This window comes from Brachycentrus maculatus, unplaced genomic scaffold (genome assembly GCF_059751285.1).
Source record: "Brachycentrus maculatus isolate JH-2025_06_01 unplaced genomic scaffold, ASM5975128v1 h1tg000374l, whole genome shotgun sequence".
In the NCBI taxonomy this organism is placed as follows: domain Eukaryota; kingdom Metazoa; phylum Arthropoda; class Insecta; order Trichoptera; family Brachycentridae; genus Brachycentrus; species Brachycentrus maculatus.
In genome coordinates this window covers 1,089,908-1,115,547 of record NW_028281123.1, presented here as the reverse complement: position 1 = coordinate 1,115,547, position 25,640 = coordinate 1,089,908, and the positions used below count along the sequence as shown (strand labels likewise).

Genomic DNA, 25,640 nt, shown 5'->3' with positions numbered 1-25,640 from the left:
TACAAAGATGGCGCTAAACCATAAATTATTTAAAATAATTTGAGTAATATTTTGCGGGGATAACATTGGCTGGTAAGTCAAAGTGATAAAAAAAAAAATTGAATTTTTAAACTAGTAGCAATGTTAAGCATTTTTATACAAAACAATGCAAAAATACGTCTTTATTTGACTTTTTGAATTTCCTGGCAGTTTTCATGATAAAGCAGAGCGCTGTAATTTTTTATACCCAAAATATACTTGGTCTATAATAACGCATGTCATGCATTTAAGACATCTATCGGCGTAGCTTTGATGACGTAACTAAAAAGTTTTTTCCAATTTATTTTTTTTGTTGCAATGAAGGTTGTTCACCCATGACGACATGCGTGAAACAAGAAGATATTTAGTTAAATAGTGAGCAGACCTAGTGTAATTTACAGATTTCAAATGAATACATACATGACGTTTAACTTTTTTAACCTAATTTTCTGTTTACACTGAGCAATGATTATTGTTTTTTGTGATATTTTTACGGCATTTATGTAAATCTGAGACTGCGCGTACGTACTACTATTTACTAATCTTCAATTAATTGTTTAAACTTCACCGTGAAGTTTATGAAAACCGATCGTTCCTCAAATCAGTAGGTAAGTTATTATTGTTGTTTATATTATTGTTTTTTTTATACATTTATTTTTAAATTAATTTTTCTTTTAAAAATAACAGATTAAAGTAATATTTAAATTAAATTAACGCATCAAAATAATGTCAAGATATATATTCTATAAAAAACATCCTATGCATAAAAATGACAAACTTATGAAGTAGGCCAGGTAATTTTCTGATTTACAGATTAAGTGGTTGTCATGCCGTTCTTATCGTGAAATTATGAAAATTCTTATCTCGTGTTACCAGTGGTGTACGTTACATGTAGGCACATAAGCAGTGCTTGCCCTACCTTAAAAATATAATGACTATCAAAATTGATATATTTATTAACAACCCAACAACTTATTGTAATGATCTATAATTTCCAAAATATGTATAAACTAAACTAACTAATCATCACGCCGCTTGGCGCAAGGGTAGGCAGAGAGAATAGAATGCCACACCACCCAATCTTTGTAAACATTCTACATTCCACATTCAAGCATCTCATCAAACATACCCGCCGATTATTTAGACTCCTGACCCGGCCGCTTTCAAGTATTTGACATACCTGATTGTGGCAAGTTTTCTTCGGTCTTCCTCTGCTTCTTTTTCCCACTACATGCGCTTCATAAATTTGTTTTACCATTCTTTCCTCACTCATACGTTTCACATGTCCAAACCATCTCAACACATCTTTCTTAATTTTATCATTATGCTTATCTCAGCCTTTTTTTTGTGAGGTCAAGAGATCTTGCATCCCTTATGTCACTGCGACCATATTAGGTCTATTGTGACCTTACCTTATCTCAGCCTTGCATTCTTTCTTTATTTCACCATTCGAACATCTATCGCACATTTTTTTATCACACATTCGTCTGAGGGATCTCATTTCGACTACATTCAGTCTGCTTTCATCCTTCTTTTGCGAACTTCATGCTTCACTTCCATACATAAGGGTTGGAGCCTGGACTCCATAAATAACCACTTCCATACATAAAGGTAGAGACTGACCGGAGCATTTCGTCGTAACATAACGTCGTAACATCGCTCGCGGCGGGCATCAGCGAGCATCCGAAACTATGGATGGAGCGCTCGGCTCGGTGTACTGACTGCCTGAATGCTCGCATCGTAACGTGTTACGTTACGACCAAATGCTCCGGTCAGTCTCCGCCTTAAGAGTTGGAACTATCAACTATGAAATGCAACGCTTCATTAAAAAAATAAATGATATTTAATTACTACAATAAAAATCTTTATCGTACATGAGAAATTTAAAAAAAAAGGTTGTATTACATCCTAAATTAAGTAAAATAAATAAATATTCATTGTAAGTCTGTCTCCAAGCAACTAGTATAAAATATTTCATAATTAGAAATGTCTAGTTAAAAAATTAAGCTGTAATAATTTTTGTAACTATGCTATACCAATAAAAATATGTGTGTGTGCGTGTATCTTAAAAGCGTCTTTGGCATACTGTTGGTAGAGAGCGGGAGACGCTTATAAGCGTTTACCGAAAACAATGTGGTAATAAATATTCTGTTTTCCTACAGCCTTCTTAATTTAATTTGCACACCACTGGAAATCACTTGAAATTATTAGATTGATAAAGATCTTAACATCGTTATGTAAGTTTTTTTTTCTCTATCTTTTACTCTGAGTAACCAATTTTCACTGTCTATGATAATGTCGGTATCAAAAATAACCCTTTAAAGAGTAATGAATGACATATCGCTCACTCCTTTCAACAACGTCAAATATCAAAAATCGACAATTTTCAGCTGTGCATGATTTCGGAATGCCCAGAAAATGTACTATATCCCAGCAAAAGCAGCATATTTTAAACTTATTATTTACCCGCTACAGGGCGGAAAGTGTTGTTTTTGCATTTTGAAGAAAAGGTATTGTTTAATTATATTTTTAAATATACTAAATATTTTTCAAATGGAGAAAAAGCATTCAGGTGTCACCTAAAAAGATCTTTTGCACAGTAAAAAGTTCAATAAGTGGCTTGATATTTATTTTTAGTACATTGTATTATATTTTTAAACTTTAAAAACAATCTCCTGAAAAATCAAGTTTATTGATGTTATAACGTTGTTGAAAGAAGTGGGCGATATGTGTACGGCAAGCATTAAGTGATCATACGTCTTGTTTTGAACAGGACCATCCCGTTTTTAGATACTATTTATTCCTCTTATTTTCTTTATTAAAATTCCTTTTCAACATTATTATCATTCCTTTATCAACATTAATACATAAAAACTATGAAAAAATATGTGTTTTCTTGAATATACATAATATTACGTAAAAATTGGAGATGTCCCGTTTTGAGGACAAAAATAAATGGTCATGTTAGGCAAGCACCAACCAACCTTGCCTTGATGAGTAAACGCGTGTACTACAGGAGTCATGTTAGAGACTATAATGCCTTTTGGGTGTATGTGTGTGGTTTATAGATCCACACTATCGTAAAACAAAGGTTCTGTTGACTAATTGTGCAGTATATCTCGCATATTGAATATCTACTCACTCCTGGTATAGTGTTAGCTAAAAATAAAAAACAGTATGTCAATCGTCTTTAAAATAATACAGTAGAATCCAAAGAAGTCGGAAAAATTTGTCACAATTAAAAATATTGCTGCCCCCATCACACCGTTTTTCCCAAGAAATAAGCAGATGATGGAACGCCACATATGTGTATCATAGTTTCCTTGTTGAGTTATGTAACCAGAATTATTATTATGGTTGATTTGTATTCATGTTGTTATTTGTCATTCTCGCCCTACCTAATTTAATGTATATATTTCTAATAGATTTATATTATCCACTGACACTTCGTGATGGAATTGCATTTTTAATTTATTATTAGATTAAAAACCAATATTTTTAGCTTTTCCACTTTTTTTTTTTTTTTTTTGAAAAAAGTGGAAAAGCTAAAAATATTGGTTTTTAATCTAATAATAAAAAAAAAAAAGTATATATTTCTTTTTATAAAATAATTTTAAATTGCAACGCCATTATTTAAATCATAATAAATTTAAGTACAAATGCATGTAATCTATTATTAATGGATAAGACCTTCAAATTGAATTGTTACATATCAATGGTTGCATATTGAAGGTCAACGCCAGAGATAATGTATGTAGTATATGTGTGTATATACATATCCTGAATACATCATTTATCTAAATCTGCTCCCTATGCAGAGCTAATGGAGTCTGCAAACTGCCTCCAAGCTAGGTCATGTCCAACTGCCGACAAATTGTCACCATATTGAAAACTGTCCCACCGCATGCCCAGATCTGATACAGAAGCATCTAGTCTTCCTGACAAATCTGCTCTTGCTAAGCATTTTTTTTAAAAATTAAGGTGTGAAATTGATTGAAAATGTGAAACAATATAAAATTGTATCCCGATTTTACTGTGAATTTACATTTAAAAGCTTTCAATATACCTGTCACTGCCAATCTAAATAAATACAAGATTGTAAGTCCATCACCAAATTTTCTAGAAGAACCCCAGTGTAGGCAGTGAAAGGGATTAGTGTTTCATTCGATTAGTCAGCTAGATCCGATTCCGACTCGACGTTGGCCGGTACACAGACGCCCACAACCCCGACCAGCACAGCAGACAGACACGGAACAGTGCAAAGACATTTACAGAGAATGGTCAGTCATCGCATTTCCACTCAACCATTATTCATCGACACTATTTCGGATCCCTTTCACAAGTAACGACACAGACAATTTGTCACTAGTAGACGTCCTAGGCTATGGGAACCTGATGCCTTGTGGAGGCAAGCTTGATGGCGTCTTTCGGGAGGTATGCGTATACACGTTCTAGCCAACTGAATCGCGTTTTCTTGACGACAGTTGTGACCATGGGTTGCTGCGTTCTACACCTGATTTCCTTGTTCCTCACAATGCAAACCATAAACTACATCATAGTTTTAGCAATACATCTGAACGCATTGTTGACGGGCGATTTTTTTCATCAACCTCAAACCCAATTTGTATACTGATTAGGGTCGTATACTTATCGCAAGTAACCGCAAACCCAACTCCATTCCGTACAAAGTATTTTGGTGTCTCTCGCACTCTACCAAAAGTAATCAAATGGAACGCTTATAAGCGTCTCCCGCTCTCTACACACAGTATGTATTAGAAACGCTTTTAAGCGTTTCCCGCAAACACTGTGTTAACTTTAAATACTTTTTTACCTATTTTTTAACAAACAGAATTTTTCATTGATTATTTTAATTAATTATATTTTATAATTAGTTTTATACATCCTGTGCGTAAATAACATTTCTTATCAGTTCAATACACTTTAGTACTTTAGACTTGACATTACTCAGTTAGATTTTCCGCTTCGACCACTGTGCAAGTTAGTTTACTCTTTAATTTTTTTTTAATTTACAAGAAAAATGTTTTATTTAAAAGTGTGTAAATTTTATTTAACAATTGCAGACATTTTGGCAGAAATCACTTGACGCATTGTTTTGCGGGAAACACTTAAAATCGTATTATTTTTTGACATCTCATCATAGATTAAGAAGAATATGGAAGTCTGGGCATTTACGGGGCTGACGACCGTCATAGGCTGGTTTGAGTTATCACTTTACACATGTGTAACATTCACCAATTCTACGCATAATTGACAACCACACTACTCAAATTCTTGGAAGTTCTATATATATGAACCAATTTTGAAACATTGTTCTTGAATCACTAGAACTTCACTAGAGACACTTGCTTCTTTTCATCTCACCAATAGATGTCTCTAGTGAAGTTCTAGTGATTGAAGAACAATGTTTCAAAATTGGTACATATACATATATAGAACTTCCAAGAATTTGAGTAGTGTGGTTGTCAATAATGGGTAGAATTGGTGAATGTTACACGTGTGTAAAGCAATCACTTAAACCAGCCTATGACGGTCGTCAGCCCTGTAAATGCCCAGACTTCCTTATACTCTTCTTCATCTTTGATGAAATGTCAAAAAATAATATGAAAATAACTCCTGTAATTGGAGATAATCCAGATTTTGTGAACAAGTATTTGGACACACTCATAATGTTGTACTTAAAAGCATCTTCAACATACTGTTTTTTTTATACCAGATTTGTCTCATAAGAGTAAAATACATGACTGCGTAAAAGCAAAGGATGTCTGCTAGAACAGTAAAACCGAGATTCCTTGGTCCACCGCTCCGCCGTGAAGATTATGAAAACAGTCTGAAAGGTGGTTTCAATTCTAAGTAAGTTTTGTTTTAAAGTCAATTATAATGGGATTTTTGTCCACCTCCGTAGTGTAATGGTCAGCATGCTCAATGATCGTACTGGAGGTCCCGGGTTCGATTCCCAGGGGGGTCAAATAAACATTTTTTTGAAGTGATTTTTTTCAAAATAAATATTAATTTCTTGAATGTTTTCCGTGTGGCACATTTTATAAACTTTATAAAATTAAATAACTTAGTTTTAACCACTTTTTTATTAAAAAAAATTAACCTACCGGTTTCAACAAGAACCTTGTCATCATCAGGGTTTATTTTAATTCAAAAACATTAAAATACTTTCACCAAAAACTTCCACACACTCCGTAAAATCCTAAATCCTACATTTTGGATTTTTACGTAAAATAATCTTTTTAGGAAACCTGAAGGTTTTTTCTCTATTTGAAAAATATTTAGTATATTTAAAAAAATAATTAAACAATACCTTTTCTTCAAAATGCAAAAACTTTCTGCCCTGTAGCGGGTAAATATTAAGTTAAAAATATGCCTCTTTTGCTGGGATATAGTACATTTTCTGGGCATTCCGAAAACATGCACAACTGAAAATTGACGATTTTCGATTTATGACGTTCTTGAAAGGAGTGAGCGATATGGACTCTATATATTCCACATAGGTTAAGTATATGGACTCTATATATTCCACATTTTTCAATATGGCTAAGAAGAGATATTTAATAAATTTATCCCCATATTATGAGAAAAGCCTGATAAAAATATGAATTATTAGGTGGGTGTTTTCATAGTTATCTGGTTTGATAACAGCAGCGAAATTTCTATTTGGGTGTCTGATAACAATGTTATCATTGCTAATTATTGTTTCGCTGTTGATGTTGCTAACAAATAGAAGGTGTTTCAAAATAACGGTATTTATTTTGACTCCCCCTGGGAATTGAATACGGGTCCTCCAGCACTATAGCTTAACGCACTTAACATTGTACTACTGAACATAACTTATATATTAGGAAAACCACGATGCACTCCTCAGTAGAAGCCGGACTGCTGACTGTCCTCAACAGGCCTTCCGTTCCACTAGAAGAGGGTTCGGTATTTTATGTCCTAGCTTGGCTTAGGGTACGAAATATTCTTCACTATTTTATTGTGTATGATATAACGTCTCGTGATAGTTCCTTTGAAACTAACACGGATTGTGCTACTGGTTATTATTTTTTATTTGCATTTCACAAGTACAAAAAATATAAAATATTAATACAAAAAAAGATCCCACAAAGGTGTGGGTATACATTATATACTACTACTACTACTACTACTACAGGTAGGCAGAGAGGATGGAACGCCACTCTTCTGTCCTGACATACACTCCTCGCTTCCCGCACATCCATACATCTAGTCATACATGCCCTCCAATTATGCCGATTTTTGACACCACCAGATTTTAAGTTCTCATTGGCCTGATCGTGCCAAGTCTTTTACGGCCGTCCTCATTCTGTTCTTCTTCTTCTTCGTGTGTCTTGTTAGGTCCCCCAAATGTTGGCGATCACTGTGGCAAATGCTTCGCGGTTGTAAATGAAAACACTTGTTTTTACCACTTGAGTTATATTTATGTTTTGAACATTGGAAGCTTTAACTTTGTGGATCATATTGATATATTATTTTGAGAAATAAAAAGACTTTGTTTTTTGATCCACTCACATTTTTATTAACCAACTAGTTTCGGCAACAACCTGTGCCCTCTTCAGGGTTTAATTTATGACAGTCATTCAAGTCTTTTTACTTCTCAAAATAATATATGAGTTATATTTATTTTAACGACTAGTTTCGGAAGCTGAAGTTGCTTCCAGTTGGTCTGTTTATATTCAGACCCGAAGATGGAAGCATCTGTAGCTTCCGAAACTAGTCGTTAAAATAAATATAACTGTAAAAGCAAATGACAAGTGTTTTCAATTACAATCTCATCATGTCTTACCACAAAGTGAATGCCGAAACAATAAATAAAACAGTCTATTCTTAATTATGAGCATTGTCTTTTTTGTCATACATTAACAGAGTGTATGAATAACACGTTTGTATTTACATATGAGGTCATCTTAATATGTAAATACTTACAATGATTAAAGAAAACACTTCGTTTTTTACCACTTGAGTTTTATTATAGACTACATGTTTCAGAAGTTAAACTTCCATCATTCAGGTCTGTATAATAACTAAAATATAAAATATAAAATTGTTCTATAAATAAGGAGAGGGGAAAGTAAGGGGAAGGGGTTAGTCAAGGGACGGAGTTTGAAAACAAAGGAAAAATGGAAAGCAATGGTGAAGAATTTTGAAACAATATATTATTTAATAAATTATTATTAGAATTCAGGTTTTTTTGGATTTCTAAATTTTCAAGATAATTCATAATTTGGCCTTTATATGGAACAAGGTGTAATAATTTTAATTTATGAGAATGAAATGAGTGATTAGTATCTATTATATGATTTGCAAATTCCGAAAAATAATTACTAACAAGACCGCTATGATGTTCTTTAAATTTCTCGCAGTTTGGCCAATATATTTTTTATCACAATCTCCACACGAAATTTCATAAACACCACTTTTTTGTAATAAATCAATTTTAGATTTTGAGTTATCGAGGATTTTATGTATAATTATTATTTGTATAAAATGCAGGTTGGATATGGGAGGGTAAGATTTTCGAAATATTTTTAGTTATTGAACCCGTATATAAAATTTTCGCCAAGATTTATTTTTGATTGAATCATTATTAGGAGCTGAATGTATGTATTTTTTGGTTAAATTATTTTTAATTTAATTTAGAAATTAATTTTAATAATTTTATTTTTAATTTTATTTAGAAAATTTAGAAATCCAAAAAAACCTGAATTCTAATAATAATTTATTAAATAATATATTGTTTCAAAATTCTTCACCATTGCTTTCCATTTTTCCTTTGTTTTCAAACTCCGTCCCTTGACTAACCCTTACTTTCCCCTCTCCTTATTTATAGAATTTTATATTTTATATTTTAGTTATTATACAGACCTGAATGATGGAAGTTTAACTTCTGAATCATGTAGTCTATAATAAAACTCAAGTGGTAAAAAACGAAGTGTTTTCTTTAATCATTGTAACATGTCTTACCACAAAGTTAATGCCGAAACAATAAATAAAATGTAAATACTTGTTGAAACAACTCCACAATATGCTTTGCAAATACAACAAGCTTTGATAGTATAGCGGAGAAAATCCACTTGACAATGACCATTATTTCAGACTGACTTTTTTTTACAGAATGGCGTCTCCGGACAAGCCTTACCTCACGGAGTCCACCCTCAGGATTGTGAGTTCTCTGGACAATCCGGAGTATGACGGAGTATTGCTGGTCACATTTCCTGTCGAAACTAAAATTGACGCACCATCCCCGCTGACGAAAATAGTCCAAGATGCCCTCAGCTTGGATAAGGGGCTGAAGTCCGTAAGTTTTAGCCACTCTTCCCCATATAGGAGTCACTCGTATCTTTTTATTATATTTCTTGCGTAATTATTAAAACAATTAACAGATTTTGGATGGGTGTTTTTACGTCTGTGGCGGACCGCTGGTCACGGGATTTGATAATTGTGTTCATATAGTTTTTATTTTTATTTTGCCTCTGTGGTGTAATGGTCTGCGTGTTTAGCTACCGTGCTGAAGGTCCCGGGTTCGATTCCCAGGGGGGGGTGAAAATAAATATTAGCGCTTTAACACTAATATTTATTTAATATTACCCTGGACTGGTTCCTGAAGCGCAAGAGTGATCACCTTGCCTTCATGTAAGTAATGATCAAGATAACACTGCGTCAATTTGATGCAGTGCCCTTTGCACCATTAGGTTTGGATAAGGGTTATAAGTAGTTTAGAACTTAATAAAGAGATTGGTACATAATATTCTAATAAAAACATTAAATAATTCCTTCTTTTCTGACTTTGAAATGAGGTCCGCGCAGAAAGTAAAAATACCCTTCCCGTTCTTAAGCATCAATCGACCAAAAGGGTAGATATACCTTTCCTGTCCTAAGTGTGTTAACATACTTGGGCATATACTCAGATGGTTCGTAGAGTACTGCGTCAGATAGACACATTTTTACATTCTTTAAAAAAAAAAAAAAACAAAAAAATTGATTGAGTTGACACTGTTGTTACATGCGCTATGAATCAATTAGATGGAAATAGAGGCCAGATGAATCTCTTTAATTCTCTTTTGTCTAATACAGGAAATTGCGGTCGTGCATTGTTCTAACGTGGCTGGCTCAAGACTTATCATATCCCCAACAGGACCTATATCACCCTACGATGATGTGAGGTAATAATATTTTTTCTTTTTTAAAGATGAATATTTTTATTTTTATTTTTATTATTTACAATAATACTTCTATTTCATACTATTTCTGCTAATTTACGAAGTGCCATTTTTAGAAAATACCGTCTCAAAGGCGCGTTTCATATTTTATTTCTTGTGTCTTATGCTATGTACTATGTACTCATATAATTATAATCTAAATACCGGTCTAAAAGTAATTAATAAATTAAACTTAAATTAAACACAAAAAAAGGAAGAAGGAATATTGCTTAACCCTTTGAGGACAGAATAAAAAATATTTTACTTAACACATTTTTATTTCTAGAAATTATTTACAAATAAGTGTATACAGCAACTGAAAATTTACTGAAAATTGTGCACACAGATTCATACAATATTTATCCCTCAACAAAATTAAAAATACACATTGTGTGTCTGGTAGTTAGCAACAAAGACCATGTTTTATAAAGTATAAATAAAAACATTTTTTCTTGAAAATATGAGGTAATATATTACACTACTTATTTTTAATCATTATTTTATTTTATTTTTAATCGGCGGGTATGTATGAGGAGATGCATGAACGTGGAAGAGGCGAAGAATGTTAGCAAGGACAGAGTGGTGTGGCGCTCTATTCTCTCTGCCTACCCCTGCGGAGAAGCGGCGTGATGGTTAGTTAGTTAGTTAGTTAGTTAGTTAGTTAGTTATTTTTAATATTATTATGACTATAACTTACTTGTCATTTTGTTTATTTCGTTCAATAACCTTACAAAATTGATAAACTAAGATACAGATAACCTATAAATATCCCGGCATGTGCACATCGCCACAGTAAATAGTAGGAAATAAGCTCCAAGACAATGATACCAACATAAAATCTATACAAGCACTATTTCTGTTACATAGGCAACACACATTGCACTATGGTTTTTAACTAGAAACCTGTAGGCACTTGGACAATTTATTTTAAATTTGTGGTTAGCAGCAGCAACCAGTTGTCCTGAAAGGGTTAAAGGTAATAAAGTCTTTGAATGTTTAACTCAATTCTATTTTTAATTTAATCAGAAATTGCAAAAATCAGATTCGCTGCAGCGTTTAACACTGATTGCAATCGAGTCATTTTATTGTTTGGTAGACCTGTGTATTCCATATAGGCAGAAAAACAGTGCATATCCTAACTTACCCGGGTGACATATAAAAATGCAACCAGTGCCTTACTCTACCTTACTAAGTAGTACCTAGCTTAACTTACTACCTACCACTGCTAACTACCCTAGTAAGTAGTACGAGCTTACCTTACTACCTACCTCTACTGCCTACCTTACTAAGTAGTACCTACCTTACTACCTACCTCTACTACCTACCTCTACTACCTACCTCTACTACCTACCTTACTAAGTAGTACCTAGCTTACCTTAATACCTACCTCTACTGCCTACCTTACTAAGTAGTACCTACCTTACTACCTACCTCTACTACCTACCTTACTAAGTAGTACCTAGCTTACCTTACTACCTACCTCTACTGCCTACCTTACTAAGAAGTACCTAGCTTACCTTACTACCTACCTCTACTACCTACCTTACTAAGTAGTGCCTAGCTTAACTTACTACCTACCACTGCTACCTATCCTAATTAACCTTTCCAGGAGTATGGTTGTACATATACGACCATACAAAACGTGATTTATGACCTGATTTATGTCAAAACATGTTTAAAACATGATTTATGTCTAAATGGCCAATGTTGCGATAAATCATGTTTACTTGTGTAAATCTTTTTTTTATTCAAGAAAATTTGTTGCTTCCGCCTTCGTAGTGTAATGGTCAGCGCACTCGGCTACCGTTCTGGAGGTCCCGGGTTCGATTCCCAGAGGGGGGTCTAATAAATATAAGTGATTTTTTAACTCTTATATTTATTCAATATTACCCTGGACTGGTACCTGAAACGGAGGGCTGATCACCTTTTCTTCGTGTGTTAACGATCAAGATAACACTGCGTTTATATGATGCAGTGCCCTATGCACCATTGGGGTGCGGATAAGGGTTCGAATGAATGATATACATTATAAAAAGTTTAAAAAAAACATTTTTTAAATAAACTCACTCTCGGACAGGTTGATTATCTGTGCACGCCACTGTGTATATGGTATATTTTCAGTCTTGATATAAATCGTCAATAGCATTAATTTGTATGTCTTTAAGTCCCACATTCCTTGTCTTCCAGGGTTCTGTACGATGCAGCCAAGAAAGGGATGAACCGCGCCTTGAAAGCTGGAGTCAAGAAACCCATCCTGATATTGCAAGACTTCCCCGTGTTTGACAACAGCGACATGGTCCTGTGTCTAGGAGCTCTTGACGCCCTCTATACTGTAAGTCCTCTATATTTTACTCTAATTAACCATCATCTTTTCAAATTAAATTAATTTAATCAATAATTTATATATACATAACAAACTAAAATTTAAAGCTTCTTCTTCTTCTTCTTCTTCTTATTGTAGGCCTTACGGCCTGTTTTTAAGAGGGATTAGCCTCCTGCGACGTTGATTCCCAGCTATCGGCCCATCTCTTTGGTGGTCTGCCCGGGAGTCGTCTACCATGGGGTTGGCCGTACAGTGCGATGTGGGGGAGTCTGGATGGTTCCATTCTCCTCACATGCGCATACCATTGTCTTCTTCGTTGCCTTCCCCACCTAACGACATCTTCGATCTCGCATATTTCCCTGATCTTGGCATTTCTCAATCTATCTCGAAGACTCTTGCCTGTTATGCTTCTCAGAGTCTTCATTTCTGACACTCTAAGCGAGAATTTAAAGCGTATATACTAAAAACATCCTGGAAAACAGAACGAGGACGACCGAAAAAGGGCATGTATGACTAGATGTATGTATTTGAAGGAAGCGAGGAGTGTATGTCAGGCATGTGGCGTTCCATCCTCTCTGCCTACCCGTAGTAGTAGTAGTACTAAAAACATAAATTACAAAGTAGGTATAAAAAAATGAGGAACAACACAGTCCTGTTTTTATTGGTTCTTTTTTTTATAATTGTTAATTTTGTATACCTATGTAATTTTATTTTCAATAAATATGTGGTTTTTAAAATTGTATGAGCATTTTTATTTTTTTACGAAAAATTTGAAAATCTGCAAATTAAATATAAAATTATGAAATTTTTGGTCACTAAATAGGCACTTTTTTTAGTATATCATCTTTAAACAGTGTTGTTTAATAATTTGGACTAAAGCTATCGAAAAGCTATCAAAAAATCACAACAAAAAATATTTAAAAAATAATAATAATAATTCAGTCTGGAAGCATTTCAGCATTCGCTACTGTATATACATATATGTACTATACACATTATCTCTGGCGTTGACCTTCAATATGCAACTTGTATTCAATGAAGGTTTTATGCTAGATAGCATATTATTAATAGATTATATGCATTTGTACTTACATTAACTAAATTTTAAGTAATTATAGCAATTTTAAATCATTTTATACATAATTTTTTTTCATTATAGATTCGGCAGTCATTTTATGGTAAAATCTTATTTATTTATTTAGAATTTTAACAGAACATTAACATAAATACATTTACAAAAATAAAACAGGTAATTGTAACATTGTCCGCCTCCGTAGTGTAATGGTCAGCACGCTCGGCTACCGTTCTGGAGGTCCCAGGTTCGATTCCCAAGGGGGGTAAAATAAATATAAGTGATTTATTCACTGTAATATTTATTCAATACTACCATGGACTGGTACCTGAAGCGGAGGCCTGATCACCTTTCCTTCATGTGTAAACGATCAAGATAACACTGCGTTTATATGACACAGTGCCCTATGCATCATTGGGGTGCGGATAAGGGTTTTATTATTATTATTATTAATTGTAACATTCCAATTACAAAATTTCACAAATTTTAAATGAGTTAAAAGTAAACAGCAAGAATAAAGTATAGCAAAAGTTAAGAAGATTAATAGGCAGACTTAATTTAGATACGTAGCTATTCATATATTGATATGTAGCATCAATATATAAATATCTCCTATGTGAACAAACCCAGCGCTGTAAACAAAAATTTGGCCACACTCAAAGTATTGTCGTATTTCTCATCTTATCAGGAATTTGTAATTTTTTTTCTTTTTTTTTTATTATTTATGGTTCACAAACAATCAAAAACATATTATAATAAATGAAATACAGTGCAATACAAATTGTTTTAATGTTTTCCATCAATTAGTTTTTTATCAACAAACTTACAGAAACAAATAAATATCAATTTTTAAATCATTTACTTGATAAATACCACTATCTTAAAATCTATTGTGACACGTGTTTCTATGCATTCCACATAATTTTCAAATACTGTATGTGAAGCTAAGCCTAATTATATTATATAAACTATAGTGGTTTTTGAGTATGATGCGGAATGCATTGCAACACGTGTCACAATATAATAGATTTTGAGAAATACAGTGAAACCTCTATCTATCCTCGAATAACCGTTTTCCCGGATGTGTCGTTTATTTCTTTTACCCCGAATGCATTCCATAAAAAAAAATGCATCAATCATTTCTCTATCACCATTTTATGGCTTTCATCGTTTGAATTACGCTGCATATTTTATATATTTTGTCTGTGTTTTTTACATTGTTCTCAATTTTCTTACATTCGATGATAATGCAATAAAGATGTACAACCTGCTTCTATTATCCATAAAGTCATGAAATAATGATTATATAGCTAGTTGCTATGTTAATTCCGGCTGGTTTTTTTGTGGCGTGTTGCCATTGTGATGTGGATTTGGTGACCAGTGTAAAAATGAAAAAATGTACAGTTGGTTCCTTTATTAAAATAAATGAAAATTTACACTATATACTGGAATCAAAAAATGACAAATAATTTATAATGTATAGAGTTAAACAAGTAAAGTTAAAATCTAGTTAAAGCGTCTGTTCTAGTAAACGATCGAAGCAATTTCTCGCGGCTTTTGAGTTCTCTCGCTTCAGAGTCGGGTCCGCTCGGAAATCTTCGGTTCGGTTCATATCGGAAATGCTTCCATCCTGCCCATGTCAGCACGGCAACGCAACGATGTGGCTACATAGCCCACAATTACTTAGTTTAAGATATTTTTTAAAAAGAAAATGTGATTTGAATTGATTTTTTTTCTTTACAGCCATTGCAAGTACGTGACAGCGGTATCCATACCAAGGTGGACAAGCTAGGCGTGTACGGAGCGAATATCTCCAGAGATGTTAACAAAATTGTCAAGATCGCTCTTAGCTTGGATCAAGCGAGGTATTTCATATTGTAAACAAAAGATATTTAAGAAAATGTGCGGCAAAACATATCGCTCACTCCTTTCAAGAACGTCATACATCAAAAATCGCTAATTTTCAGCTGTGCAATGGTAGTGGTAGTGTAATGGTAGCGCGCTCGGCTACCGCTCTGGAGGCCCCGGGTTCGATTCCCAGGGGGGGGTCAAAAAGATATATGTGAATTTTTCACTCTAATTTTTATTTAATATTACCCTGGACTGGTGCCTGAAGCGGAGGGCTGATCACCTTCCCTTCATGTGTTAACGATCAAGATAACTCTGCGTTTATATGATGCAGTGCCCTATGCACCATTGAGATGCGGATAAGGGTTTAAAAAAAAAAATACTTTGCAAAGGTTTAAACTGCCGATTAAATCGCAAATTGATCCCCTATTTTAGGATCGTAGCCCGTGATGTGGCCGGCGGTGATCCGGAGAGAATGTCTCCGCCCAATGTAGAGACATATCTCCGGGAAGCTTTCGCCGGAGATCCCCGGATCCAGTTGGAAGTCCAGCATGAGGTGGCCTTCCTGGAGAAGGAGTACCCACTCCTGGCCGCAGTCAACCGGGGCGCTCACCCTGTGGAAAGACATAGAGGTATTTCAAAAAATACATATGACACTTTTTTTAACCATTAGAGCAGTGTTCAGCAAACTTTTTCTGTTCAAGGTACACCTGCCAAATCAAGAAATTTTAGAGGTACCGTAAAACGGGGCTATTTGACCTTTGATGTGTTACTTGAGACCAGTACAAAAAAAAAAAAAATCTGTATTTGGTCTACATTAATGAACGTATTGTTTCGTTCATTGTTTCCCTGACAGGTGACACTTATTGTCACGATACTTCGATCGATACCACGATCTAAATATTTTTTTGTACTGGGCTCAAGTAACACATCAATGTTCAAGTAGTCCCGCTCTACGGTACACCAAAGAAATAAATAATGTTTATTTAATATTGATTGATGTAAGTGTTATCTTCACAAAACTAGACTTTTTTCCGCAAAACCAACTAATCACCAGTATGCCGCAGAACACACGCGGTGGAACACTGCGTTAGAGTATTGAATTATGTATTTTTCACATTTTATCACCCACATCCTTACTATCCTACCTGCAGACAAGCCTATAAAAGTAGAGGTTTTGCGGGTTATTTCTTTAAAAAAAATGTGCTGAGAATCGATATATCGACTCTGGTATACTTTGCCAAAAGCGCGGCCCATCGATATACATGTTCAATGATGATGTCAGTGTATTTTGGCAGTCTACCTAAGAGGTTGCGTCTCTGCAGCGCGTTTCCAAAGTTCCAATTGTCAATTACATTTACAAACAAATTTAACTATTTTTACTTAAAAATAGAAATATGTTTTCATATTATTTTTTGACATCTCATCAAAGATGAAGAAGAATATGGAAGTCTGGGCATTTACGGGGCTTACGACCGTCATAGGCTGGTTTAAGTGATCACTTTACACACGTGTAACATTCACCAATTCTACCCATTATTGACAACCACACTACTCAAATTCTTGGAAGTTCTATATATATTAATCAATTTAGAAACCTTGTTCATGAATCACTAGAACTTCACTAGAGACATCTATTGGTGAGATGTAAAGAAGCTTTTTACTAAGCAGAAACTCTTATATTAGTATGTGAGATCCGAATCCTGGATTATAATCACACACATGAGAAACGCCAGAAAATACCATTTTCATTTTTATTATTAAGCTTATAATTTGACCAGATAATTTATTTACAACATTTTGAGTGTTAACTATTTTTACTTAAAAATAGAAATATGTTTTTGTGTAAAAATCTATTGTTTTCACCCTTACAATGTCGGTTTCCTCCAATAGTGATGTTGAAAGCGATTGTCAAATATCGCACGAAAATGTTTATTTTACGCAAAGTAGTGATATTTACGATGACATTAGAATGTTTACCAATCGGAGGATAGTAAAAACTCCAAGGACGAGCCAATTTCACTTGTTGTGAATGAAGTTTTCTTTGTTGTTTTCAAATTACATTTATTATGTTTATTACAAAGTGTTGTTTTATTTGAGTAGTTTAAAATTTTCTCTGCCAATACGAGAAAGAAATACTAAAATCGGTCAATATTTGAAGAAAATACTGTTGATTTTGCACCCACCTAATAAAAAAGAACCTTTTTGCAAATAAAAGTCATCAGTAATTTTAGCATACATGTAAGAAAAAATCTCACTAAAATGGTTAATATTGCTAGATAACTGGCACAACAAAATTAAGAAAAATCACTCAAAATAGAATTAGCTGATATACATATCATTGTCTGACCAGCTGCAATTGTCATCTTGCTAGCTCATAACCAGTTCACAAATTTGGCTTTGCTGTTACGGACCTGATAGCATGGAATGCTCTTCCGCCAGTGAGCATTCTATAACATTCCAGGAAGGGCTTTTTTTCTCAGCAATTTAATTCTAATTGCACTGTTGATTCCCAGGTCGCGTGATCTTCATAACGTACACCCCGGAGGATGAGAAGCTCATCACGGACACAGTGGTGCTGGTCGGGAAGGGAGTGACCTACGACACGGGCGGTGTGGACGTTAAGTACGGGGGCAACATGGCCGGCATGTCCCGGGACAAGAGCGGGGCCGGAGCCGTGGTGGGCTTCATGAAGGTATACTTTATAATAATCCCATTCAAACAGCAGGTGGCGGTTGTAGGATTCTAGATGCCAAGTGAGTCCCTAAAGGCAAACTTACTAACCAAATAGCCAAATATGCACATTACAACAATTCAATGACCCTGGATAGACGCTCGACTGCGAAACTGGCGTTGCAGGTTCGATTCCCACCAATTGCAAAATGAATTCAAGACAGATTTATTTTTACTTGGCCTTGATGTTTGTGATGTATTTTTCACATTTACCTTCCCTATCCTTACTATCCTACCTACAGACAAGCATCTAAAATAGATGCTTTGCGGGTTATTCCTTTAAAAAAATAAAACTTTTCAAAATTTAAAAAAATTCTCGAAAGCCAAATCTGTTTGCAATTCTAGTGTACACCTTGTTTATAATTTTAGACCTTTACTGAATTACGGGTACACCCAATAAAACTTGATTTAACACATATCGCTCACTCCTTTCAACAACATTTATCAAAAAACCTTGATTTTTCCGGAGATCGTTTTTAAAGCTTAAAAATATAATACAATGTATTAAAAATAAATATCATGCCACTTATTAAACTTTTTAATGTGCAACAGATCTTTTTAGGTATAACCTGAATGCTTTTTCTCCATTATTAAATATTTAGTATATTTAAAAAATAATTAAACAATACCTTTTCTTCAAAATGCAATAACAAGACTTTCTGCCCTGTAGCGGGTAAATATTAAGTTTAAAATTTGTCGCTTTTGCTGGGATATAGTACATTTTCTGGGCATTCTGAAAATTGGCAATTTTTAATATATGACCTTGTTGAAAGGAGTGAGTGAAATAATAAGGATTTTATTTATTAAAAGTAAGGTATCCATAAGAACGCTACTTATTGTGAATAATATCCTTTGAAAGTTTGATCAAGTCAGGTTTGTATGTCGTTATTTTTAGCACATATCCAGGTTCTGATGGTTCAATTTACTTTGTTTTTTCCCGTTTCTTTTTAATTATTATTGTAACATAATTTTTGTAATATTACAACTAATTTTAAGATATAAATGAAATTTAATATTATGTATCGATGTAAAACTTACTAAAAAAAAATTTTAAATAATATGAATCGAAAAATTTTGCCCAACCCCGAAGACATCCCTAACATAACATACTGTCCAAAATGTATGTAATATTTTTATAAATTATGACCTCGAATCCTACGGATCTGGTTTTTCTCGCTAGAGTACCGAAAGTCTATATATCTGATTTTGATAACCAAACGGTTAAAAAATGTACTATTAGATTATTGGTATTCTGACTAAATACGCCACTGAAATCATAATTGTGCATTTTTGAAAACTGGATTGGATTTAGTGCTGTGAATGTAAGACAAATGAGTATTCTTATTCATTGTGATATATCCGAGTAATAACCTTAATTCCGATAGCATTATGAATATAATGGGATGGAAATATAAAATTACACTCCGTGTATTATTCCGAGCCACAAATCGAAAACGGAACCAAAATGTGTGATACAGATCCGACGGATCCGGTATTTCTCACCAGAGAATCTGATATATCGGCTTTCGGTAGCCAACATTAATCTACATACAATAGTTTTGTTTCATCCCCGTTACACTTAGCGTCATCAGACTTGTGTTCTGTCCGTCAGGCGTGCCAGATACTGCGCCCGCGGCACGTGAAGGCCGTGGCCGTGCTGGGCGTGGTGCGCAACTCCATCGGCGCGGACGCGTACGTGTCGGACGAGCTGGTCGTCGCCCGCAGCGGGGCGAGGGTGCGCGTGGGCAACACGGACGCCGAGGGCCGCATGGTCATGGCGGACCTCCTCTGTCTGGTACTGTCATCTCCGTCACATTTATTTATTTGTTATTATTTTTTTTATTTTTTATTTAATATAGTTACATTTTAAAGTACAACATAATACAATTTCTAAACATTTATACATATGGTCAACTTATAGTTTTAGATTCGCTGTGCCTCTCCAAAAACAGACTGATCTCTTTTTTATTGTAACTGCAGACAGTTGGTAAAATCCCATATTGAATTGTTGGGTAATATACCCAAAATAAAACAAGGTTTTGTTGGATTGAATTCTACATTTATTTATGTACATATCGCTCACTCCTTTCAAGAACGTCATAAATCAAAAATCGTCAATTTTCAGTTGTGCATGTTTTCGGAATGCCCAGAAAATGCACTTTATCCCAGCAAAAGTGGCATATTTTTATCTTAATATTTACCCGCTACAGGGCAGAAAGTGTTGTTTTTACATTTTGAAGAACATGTATTGTTTAATTTTTTTTAAAAATAAACTAAATATTTTTCAAGTGGAGAAAAAACCTTCAGGTTTTACCTAAAAAGATCTGTTGCACAGTAAAAATTTCAATAAGTGGCTTGATATTTGTTTTTAATAGATTGTATTATATTTTTAAACTTTAAAAACATTCTCCTGCAAAATCAAGTTTTTTGATTTATGACGTTCTTGAAAGGAGTGAGCGATATATGTTAATACGTGACGCGTTTCGTCTTCTTAGGACATTATCAAACACTCCATAAGATAATGTCCTAAGATATACATAAATAGATGTAGAATTCAATCCAATAAAAACCTTGTTTTATTTTGGATATATTACCCAACAAGACTGAGCTCTTGTGCTTGGAGAGGAACTTACACTCAAGGTTTAATGTTTTATATAATTAATGGTATAATAGTCTTTTTTAATATTTTTTTCAAGATTTATATGTAATGGGCATTAAATTTTTTTTCTTAATTTTTTTTATATCTTCTATTTTTTTAATTTCTTTAGGGGGTTAAATATTTATTCTCAAATTGAAGTCTTGTTGAAATTGTTAAGTATTACATTTTGGATTTGAAAAATCATTTGAGAATCTCGAAGATAAACTTTTTTTTAAATTCAAATATTTGTCACCCTTTAGTAATTGAAAAATTGTGTTTTTTTTTTAAATGGTTTCTATGTTTTTATTTAAACTTCATATACAGAAAAAAAATATTGTCATATATAGTCAGGTTTATTGCTTAAAGCTATATCTTTCAACCAACCAAAAACAGAATAGTGATATTGGTCAAAATGAAATGCTGCAAGCGTCATTGTAGAATTAAGTAAAAAAGCACCATTTCTGTTGCTACAACGCCTGAATGGCATCTTCTTCTTTCCATGTTTGCTCCCTAGGTGGAGCATATGACCAACACGAGACATCTCCAAGTCACTCTGTCACACGCCATCTCCTTGGCTTCCTCCCAGATCAGTCCGGCGTCTCAAAATTCCGCTGAGTATAGTCGGTGAATGGTCGTCAGCGGCCTTCCAGGGCTCCGAAATCTTCGGGGTTGGAGAAGAGACACGAGGAGTTAATGCTCTCAGGTGGCATTCTAAGGACATGTCAGGACTTCCAGTATGAGGGGCTGTTGAGTTCTTCTCCTCACATCGTCATTCCTGACCAAGTCATACCACTTTATACCCAGTATTCGCCTCAGGCACCTATTTTCAAAACTTGCTAGTTTCTTGCTTTGAGCTTTGGTGAGGTGCCACGACTCACACCCGTACAGCAACACTGTTAGGATGCAGGCGTTAAAGAGACGACACTTGATTTTTGTCGAGTAAAGCAGTGAGTCCCAGACATTGCGCATCTTATTGAATATGGCTCCTGCCATTCCGAGCCGCACGTTCAGTTCCTTCTGGACACTACCATCCTCCACCACGAGTGTTCCGAGGTGTCGAATGGCATCTACTGTAATATTTCTAAAAGTGTAATTATTTTTGCACCAAATGAGCGATATAACACGGGTCAGTTATAGCCGACTTCCACTGTATCTTTTTTTTTTTTCCTTGGGGGTCAAGGGATCTTGCATCCCTTATGTCACCGCGACCATGTCAGGTCTATTGTGACTTCCCTGTGTTTTACAGCTCACTGCCAAGACCTACATGAGTCATTGTAACTCACGACCTGTATTGGTGGTAGGAGCTTCACCTTCTCGGAGTCCAGTAGAGGTCCTCCAAGGATGTGACTTCGTTTGTGAGCGAGTGCGTCACAATTGTAAAGAATGTGGATTGGCGTTTTGCTATCCTCCATACAAAATCTGCATACTGGGGAGTCATGAAGTGAGATTTTTGTCATGTGTTTCCTCAGTCTGCATCCACTGTATCTTACACTGTAATGACTTATGTTTTAATAGATTTATATTATCCACTGACACTTCGTGATGGAATTGCATTTTTAATTTATTATTAGATTAAAACCAATATTTTTAGCTTTTCCACTTTTTTATTTGACCAGCGACCGGGTTTCGTCGTTACCGACATGTCGACATTACCAGTCTGATGATGTCGGTAACAACGAAACCCGGTCGCTGGTCAAATAAAAAAGTGGAAAAGCTAAAAATATTGGTTTTAATCTAATAATAAAAAAAAAGACTTATGTTTTCATTGCCATTTGTAGATGAAGGATCAAGCCAAGAAGGAAGTGAATCCTCACCTGTACACCGTTGCCACGCTCACCGGACATTCTCTGCGGGCCGTCGGCATCGGCTATGGCATTGTTATTGACAACTTCGTTGCCAAGTAATTAGATGTTTTACTTTTGTATTTTTTACAAAAATGTTAGTAATATTAGTATAAAACCACTCAATGAGATTTTTTGTCTACTGGTTTCGAGACATACCCGTCTCTTTGTCAGGACAATCACTACACCAGCAAACAATGTTACTTGTCACTACCATAGCACTATTCACACTTATAACTACAAATATAAAATGTTAATCACATGCGATTTTACAACATCTTGAGTGTGTCCAAATACTTGTTCACAAAATTTGGATTGTCTCCAATTACAGGAGTTATTTTCATATTATTTTTTGACATCTCATCCAAAGATGAAGAAGAATATGGAAGTCTGGGCATTTACGGGACTGACCGTCATAGAATTTGAGTAGTGTAGTTGTCAATAATGGGTAAAATTGGTGAATGTTACACGTGTGTAAAGTGATCACTTAAACCAGCCTATGACGGTTGTCAGCCCCATAAATGCCCAGACTTCCATATTCTTCTTCATCTCTGATGAGATGTCAAAAATAACATGCGATTTTGGTCGATTTGAGGACCAATATGCACCAGGTATTGCGGAACAATGTGCACTTAGGGCCGAGATCTGACATGCACGTTAGTGCTGATGGTTGAAATAATAAATTGAATTTATTATTTTACTTGCTTATTGTGTACTAGGTTCATAGATCAATTAGTGGATTTTGGTTTCTTCTAGCTAAAAAGATGTTTTATTTTAATCTGTGTTGTGAACAGAAGGGATAATCTAGTGTGGGGCAATCAGGAACTTCTCAGCATTTGCTTATTGCTGGGAGGAAACCACGTTGCACTCCTCAGAAGCCAGACCGTTCACTGTCGTCAACAGGCCTTAGACTAGAAGAGGGTTCGGCATTTTATGTCCTATCTTGGTTTATGGTACCAATATCCTTCACTATTTTTATCATGTATGATACCACCTCTCAAAAGAGATCCTTATAAACTGACACGGATTATGCCACTGATTTAGTATTTGTTGATTCTTGTCAATTCCAGGAAAGAAGATCACGCCAAGAGACTACAGAAGAGTGGCGACCGCATGGCGGACATGTTTGAGATCTCTACTCTGCGGCGGGACGACTTCGCTGCGCACCGCGGCACCTTCGAAGGGGACGACACTCTCCAGTCGGGCAACGGCTCTTCTACGGCTACGGACAGAGGCCATCAGGTACCCTCATTTTATTTATTAATTTTTAAATTTATTTTTTAGTTAGCTTACATTACATTTAAAACTATTTTTACACTTAATTTACATCATCTCATATTTACATCTTACAGTAAACAAAACATTTATTTTTCAATTCTTTCAGACTCTTTTCATTCTTCATACATTCAGGCATCTCATCATACATTTTCAAACCCTTATACATTATATAATTTTGCAACTCTGTTTTTTAATCAATTTTATCATATGTCCAGCCGTACGTTGGCAATACTGTATACATAAATGGATACATTGTCATATATTTATTGATTTGGCGTTTAATTTGTAGAAAACTAAAACACTGATTTCAGACTACTAAGTTGTATATTTTATTTTATTTTCAAACGTAAAAATTAAAATTCGTGACAATTGCTGTTAGGAAATGCCCTTACAAGGATTTTACTTTTTTTTAGAATACATATTGAAAAAAAATTGTATTCTAAAAATTAAAAAATTCAATTCTAATATATCTTTTTTACTGTGCGCAAAGATACGTATGGCTTCTCATGCAGCCGATTGCATACTGAATGATACTGATTATGAGTTATCCCTTAAACATTGTAAATTAGTAGACAAATACTCCCCCCATGTTTTATTAATTTTTTTATATATTTTATCTTTGTTGAACAGAAACCCGCCGGTTTCCTGATCATCGCTTCCGGTCTGGAGAATGAGGATGTGAAGTACTCCCACCTGGAAATAGCTCCGAGTGCCGGGATCGCTCCCGAGGAGCCCACTGGATCTCCCATGATGGCACTGGCACACTTCTACAATATCTGGAAGGACGCATAGCCAGACACCTTCTTCTCCGTATCCCCATCTTACCTTTAGGAATCACACTACACTCCTTCCCCAACTGGAATCGCGAACATCATCAATGTCAATAAGCCTTACACATTAAACGGGATACGCTTAAAAGTGTCTTTTACATACTGTTGGTATGAGAGCGGGAGACGCTTATAAGCGTTCTAATTGCTTACTTTTGGTTGAGCGCGAGACGCCGAAAAACATTGTATAAGATTGGAATTGGGTTTGCAGTTACTTGTGATTAGTATACGACCCTAATTAGTGTCGGGGTTAATAAAAAACCGCCCGACAACAATGTGTTAACGTAACATTAACTTTCTTAACTGTTTTATTGCTGAGATTTTTTCCTTTACATAAAATTGCTGAAATTTTTTTTGGAACTACGGTCTTTTTTATTGGGTGTGTATACAAAAGGTATTTTTTCCGAAATGTTGATTAATTTTAGTATTTTTTTCTGGTATTGGTGGAACATATCTAACTGTTCAAATAAAACAGCATTTTGTAATACATATATATATATATATATATATATATATATATATATATATATATATATATATATATATATATATATATATATATATATATATATATATATATATATATATATATATATATATATATATATATATATATATATATATATATATATTACAAAATGCTGTTTACTTTTCACTATCGATGCACATCCTCCATTGGCAACATTTAATTCTAATTTCATCATCACATTCACAACTTTCAATATAATAAACATCTCGCAATGACCATTGCTTTCAACATCATTATTATAACAATAGGTTTTCATGAAAAATTTACATATATTTTTCACAAAAAATTT

General features: G+C 34.4%; 1 protein-coding gene across 3 annotated transcripts; it reads left to right on the top strand.

Annotated features, from left to right (window-relative positions):
- The first annotated feature begins 372 nt into the window (after nt 1–372).
- Nucleotides 373–24,934, top strand: Dip-B (Dipeptidase B). 3 transcript variants are annotated; one of them, XM_088270232.1, is made up of 12 exons: nt 4,987–5,016; nt 5,753–5,889; nt 9,178–9,361; nt 10,138–10,226; nt 12,450–12,594; nt 15,401–15,522; nt 15,941–16,137; nt 18,022–18,200; nt 19,851–20,033; nt 22,655–22,776; nt 23,788–23,959; nt 24,626–24,934. In XM_088270232.1, exons 2-12 carry the CDS (start codon nt 5,798–5,800, stop codon nt 24,785–24,787), a joined length of 1,647 nt encoding a protein of 548 aa, XP_088126358.1. In that variant the 5' UTR covers nt 4,987–5,016; nt 5,753–5,797; the 3' UTR covers nt 24,788–24,934. The 3 variants fall into 3 exon arrangements, with proteins under 3 accessions (XP_088126359.1, XP_088126358.1, XP_088126360.1); XM_088270233.1 differs by lacking the exons at nt 4,987–5,016; nt 5,753–5,889 and adding an exon at nt 373–626; XM_088270234.1 differs by lacking the exon at nt 5,753–5,889 and having other exon boundaries at nt 5,002–5,016.
- Nucleotides 24,935–25,640: the final 706 nt, after the last annotated feature.

Coding starts and splice junctions, on each gene's coding strand:
- Dip-B (XM_088270232.1), top strand. CDS start 5,798: ATGTCTGCTAGAACAGTAAAACCGAGATTCCTTGGTCCACCGCTCCGC. Junction 16,138..18,021: donor CCCTGTGGAAAGACATAGAG/GTATTTCAAAAA, acceptor GTTGATTCCCAG/GTCGCGTGATCTTCATAACG. Junction 18,201..19,850: donor CCGTGGTGGGCTTCATGAAG/GTATACTTTATA, acceptor TCTGTCCGTCAG/GCGTGCCAGATACTGCGCCC.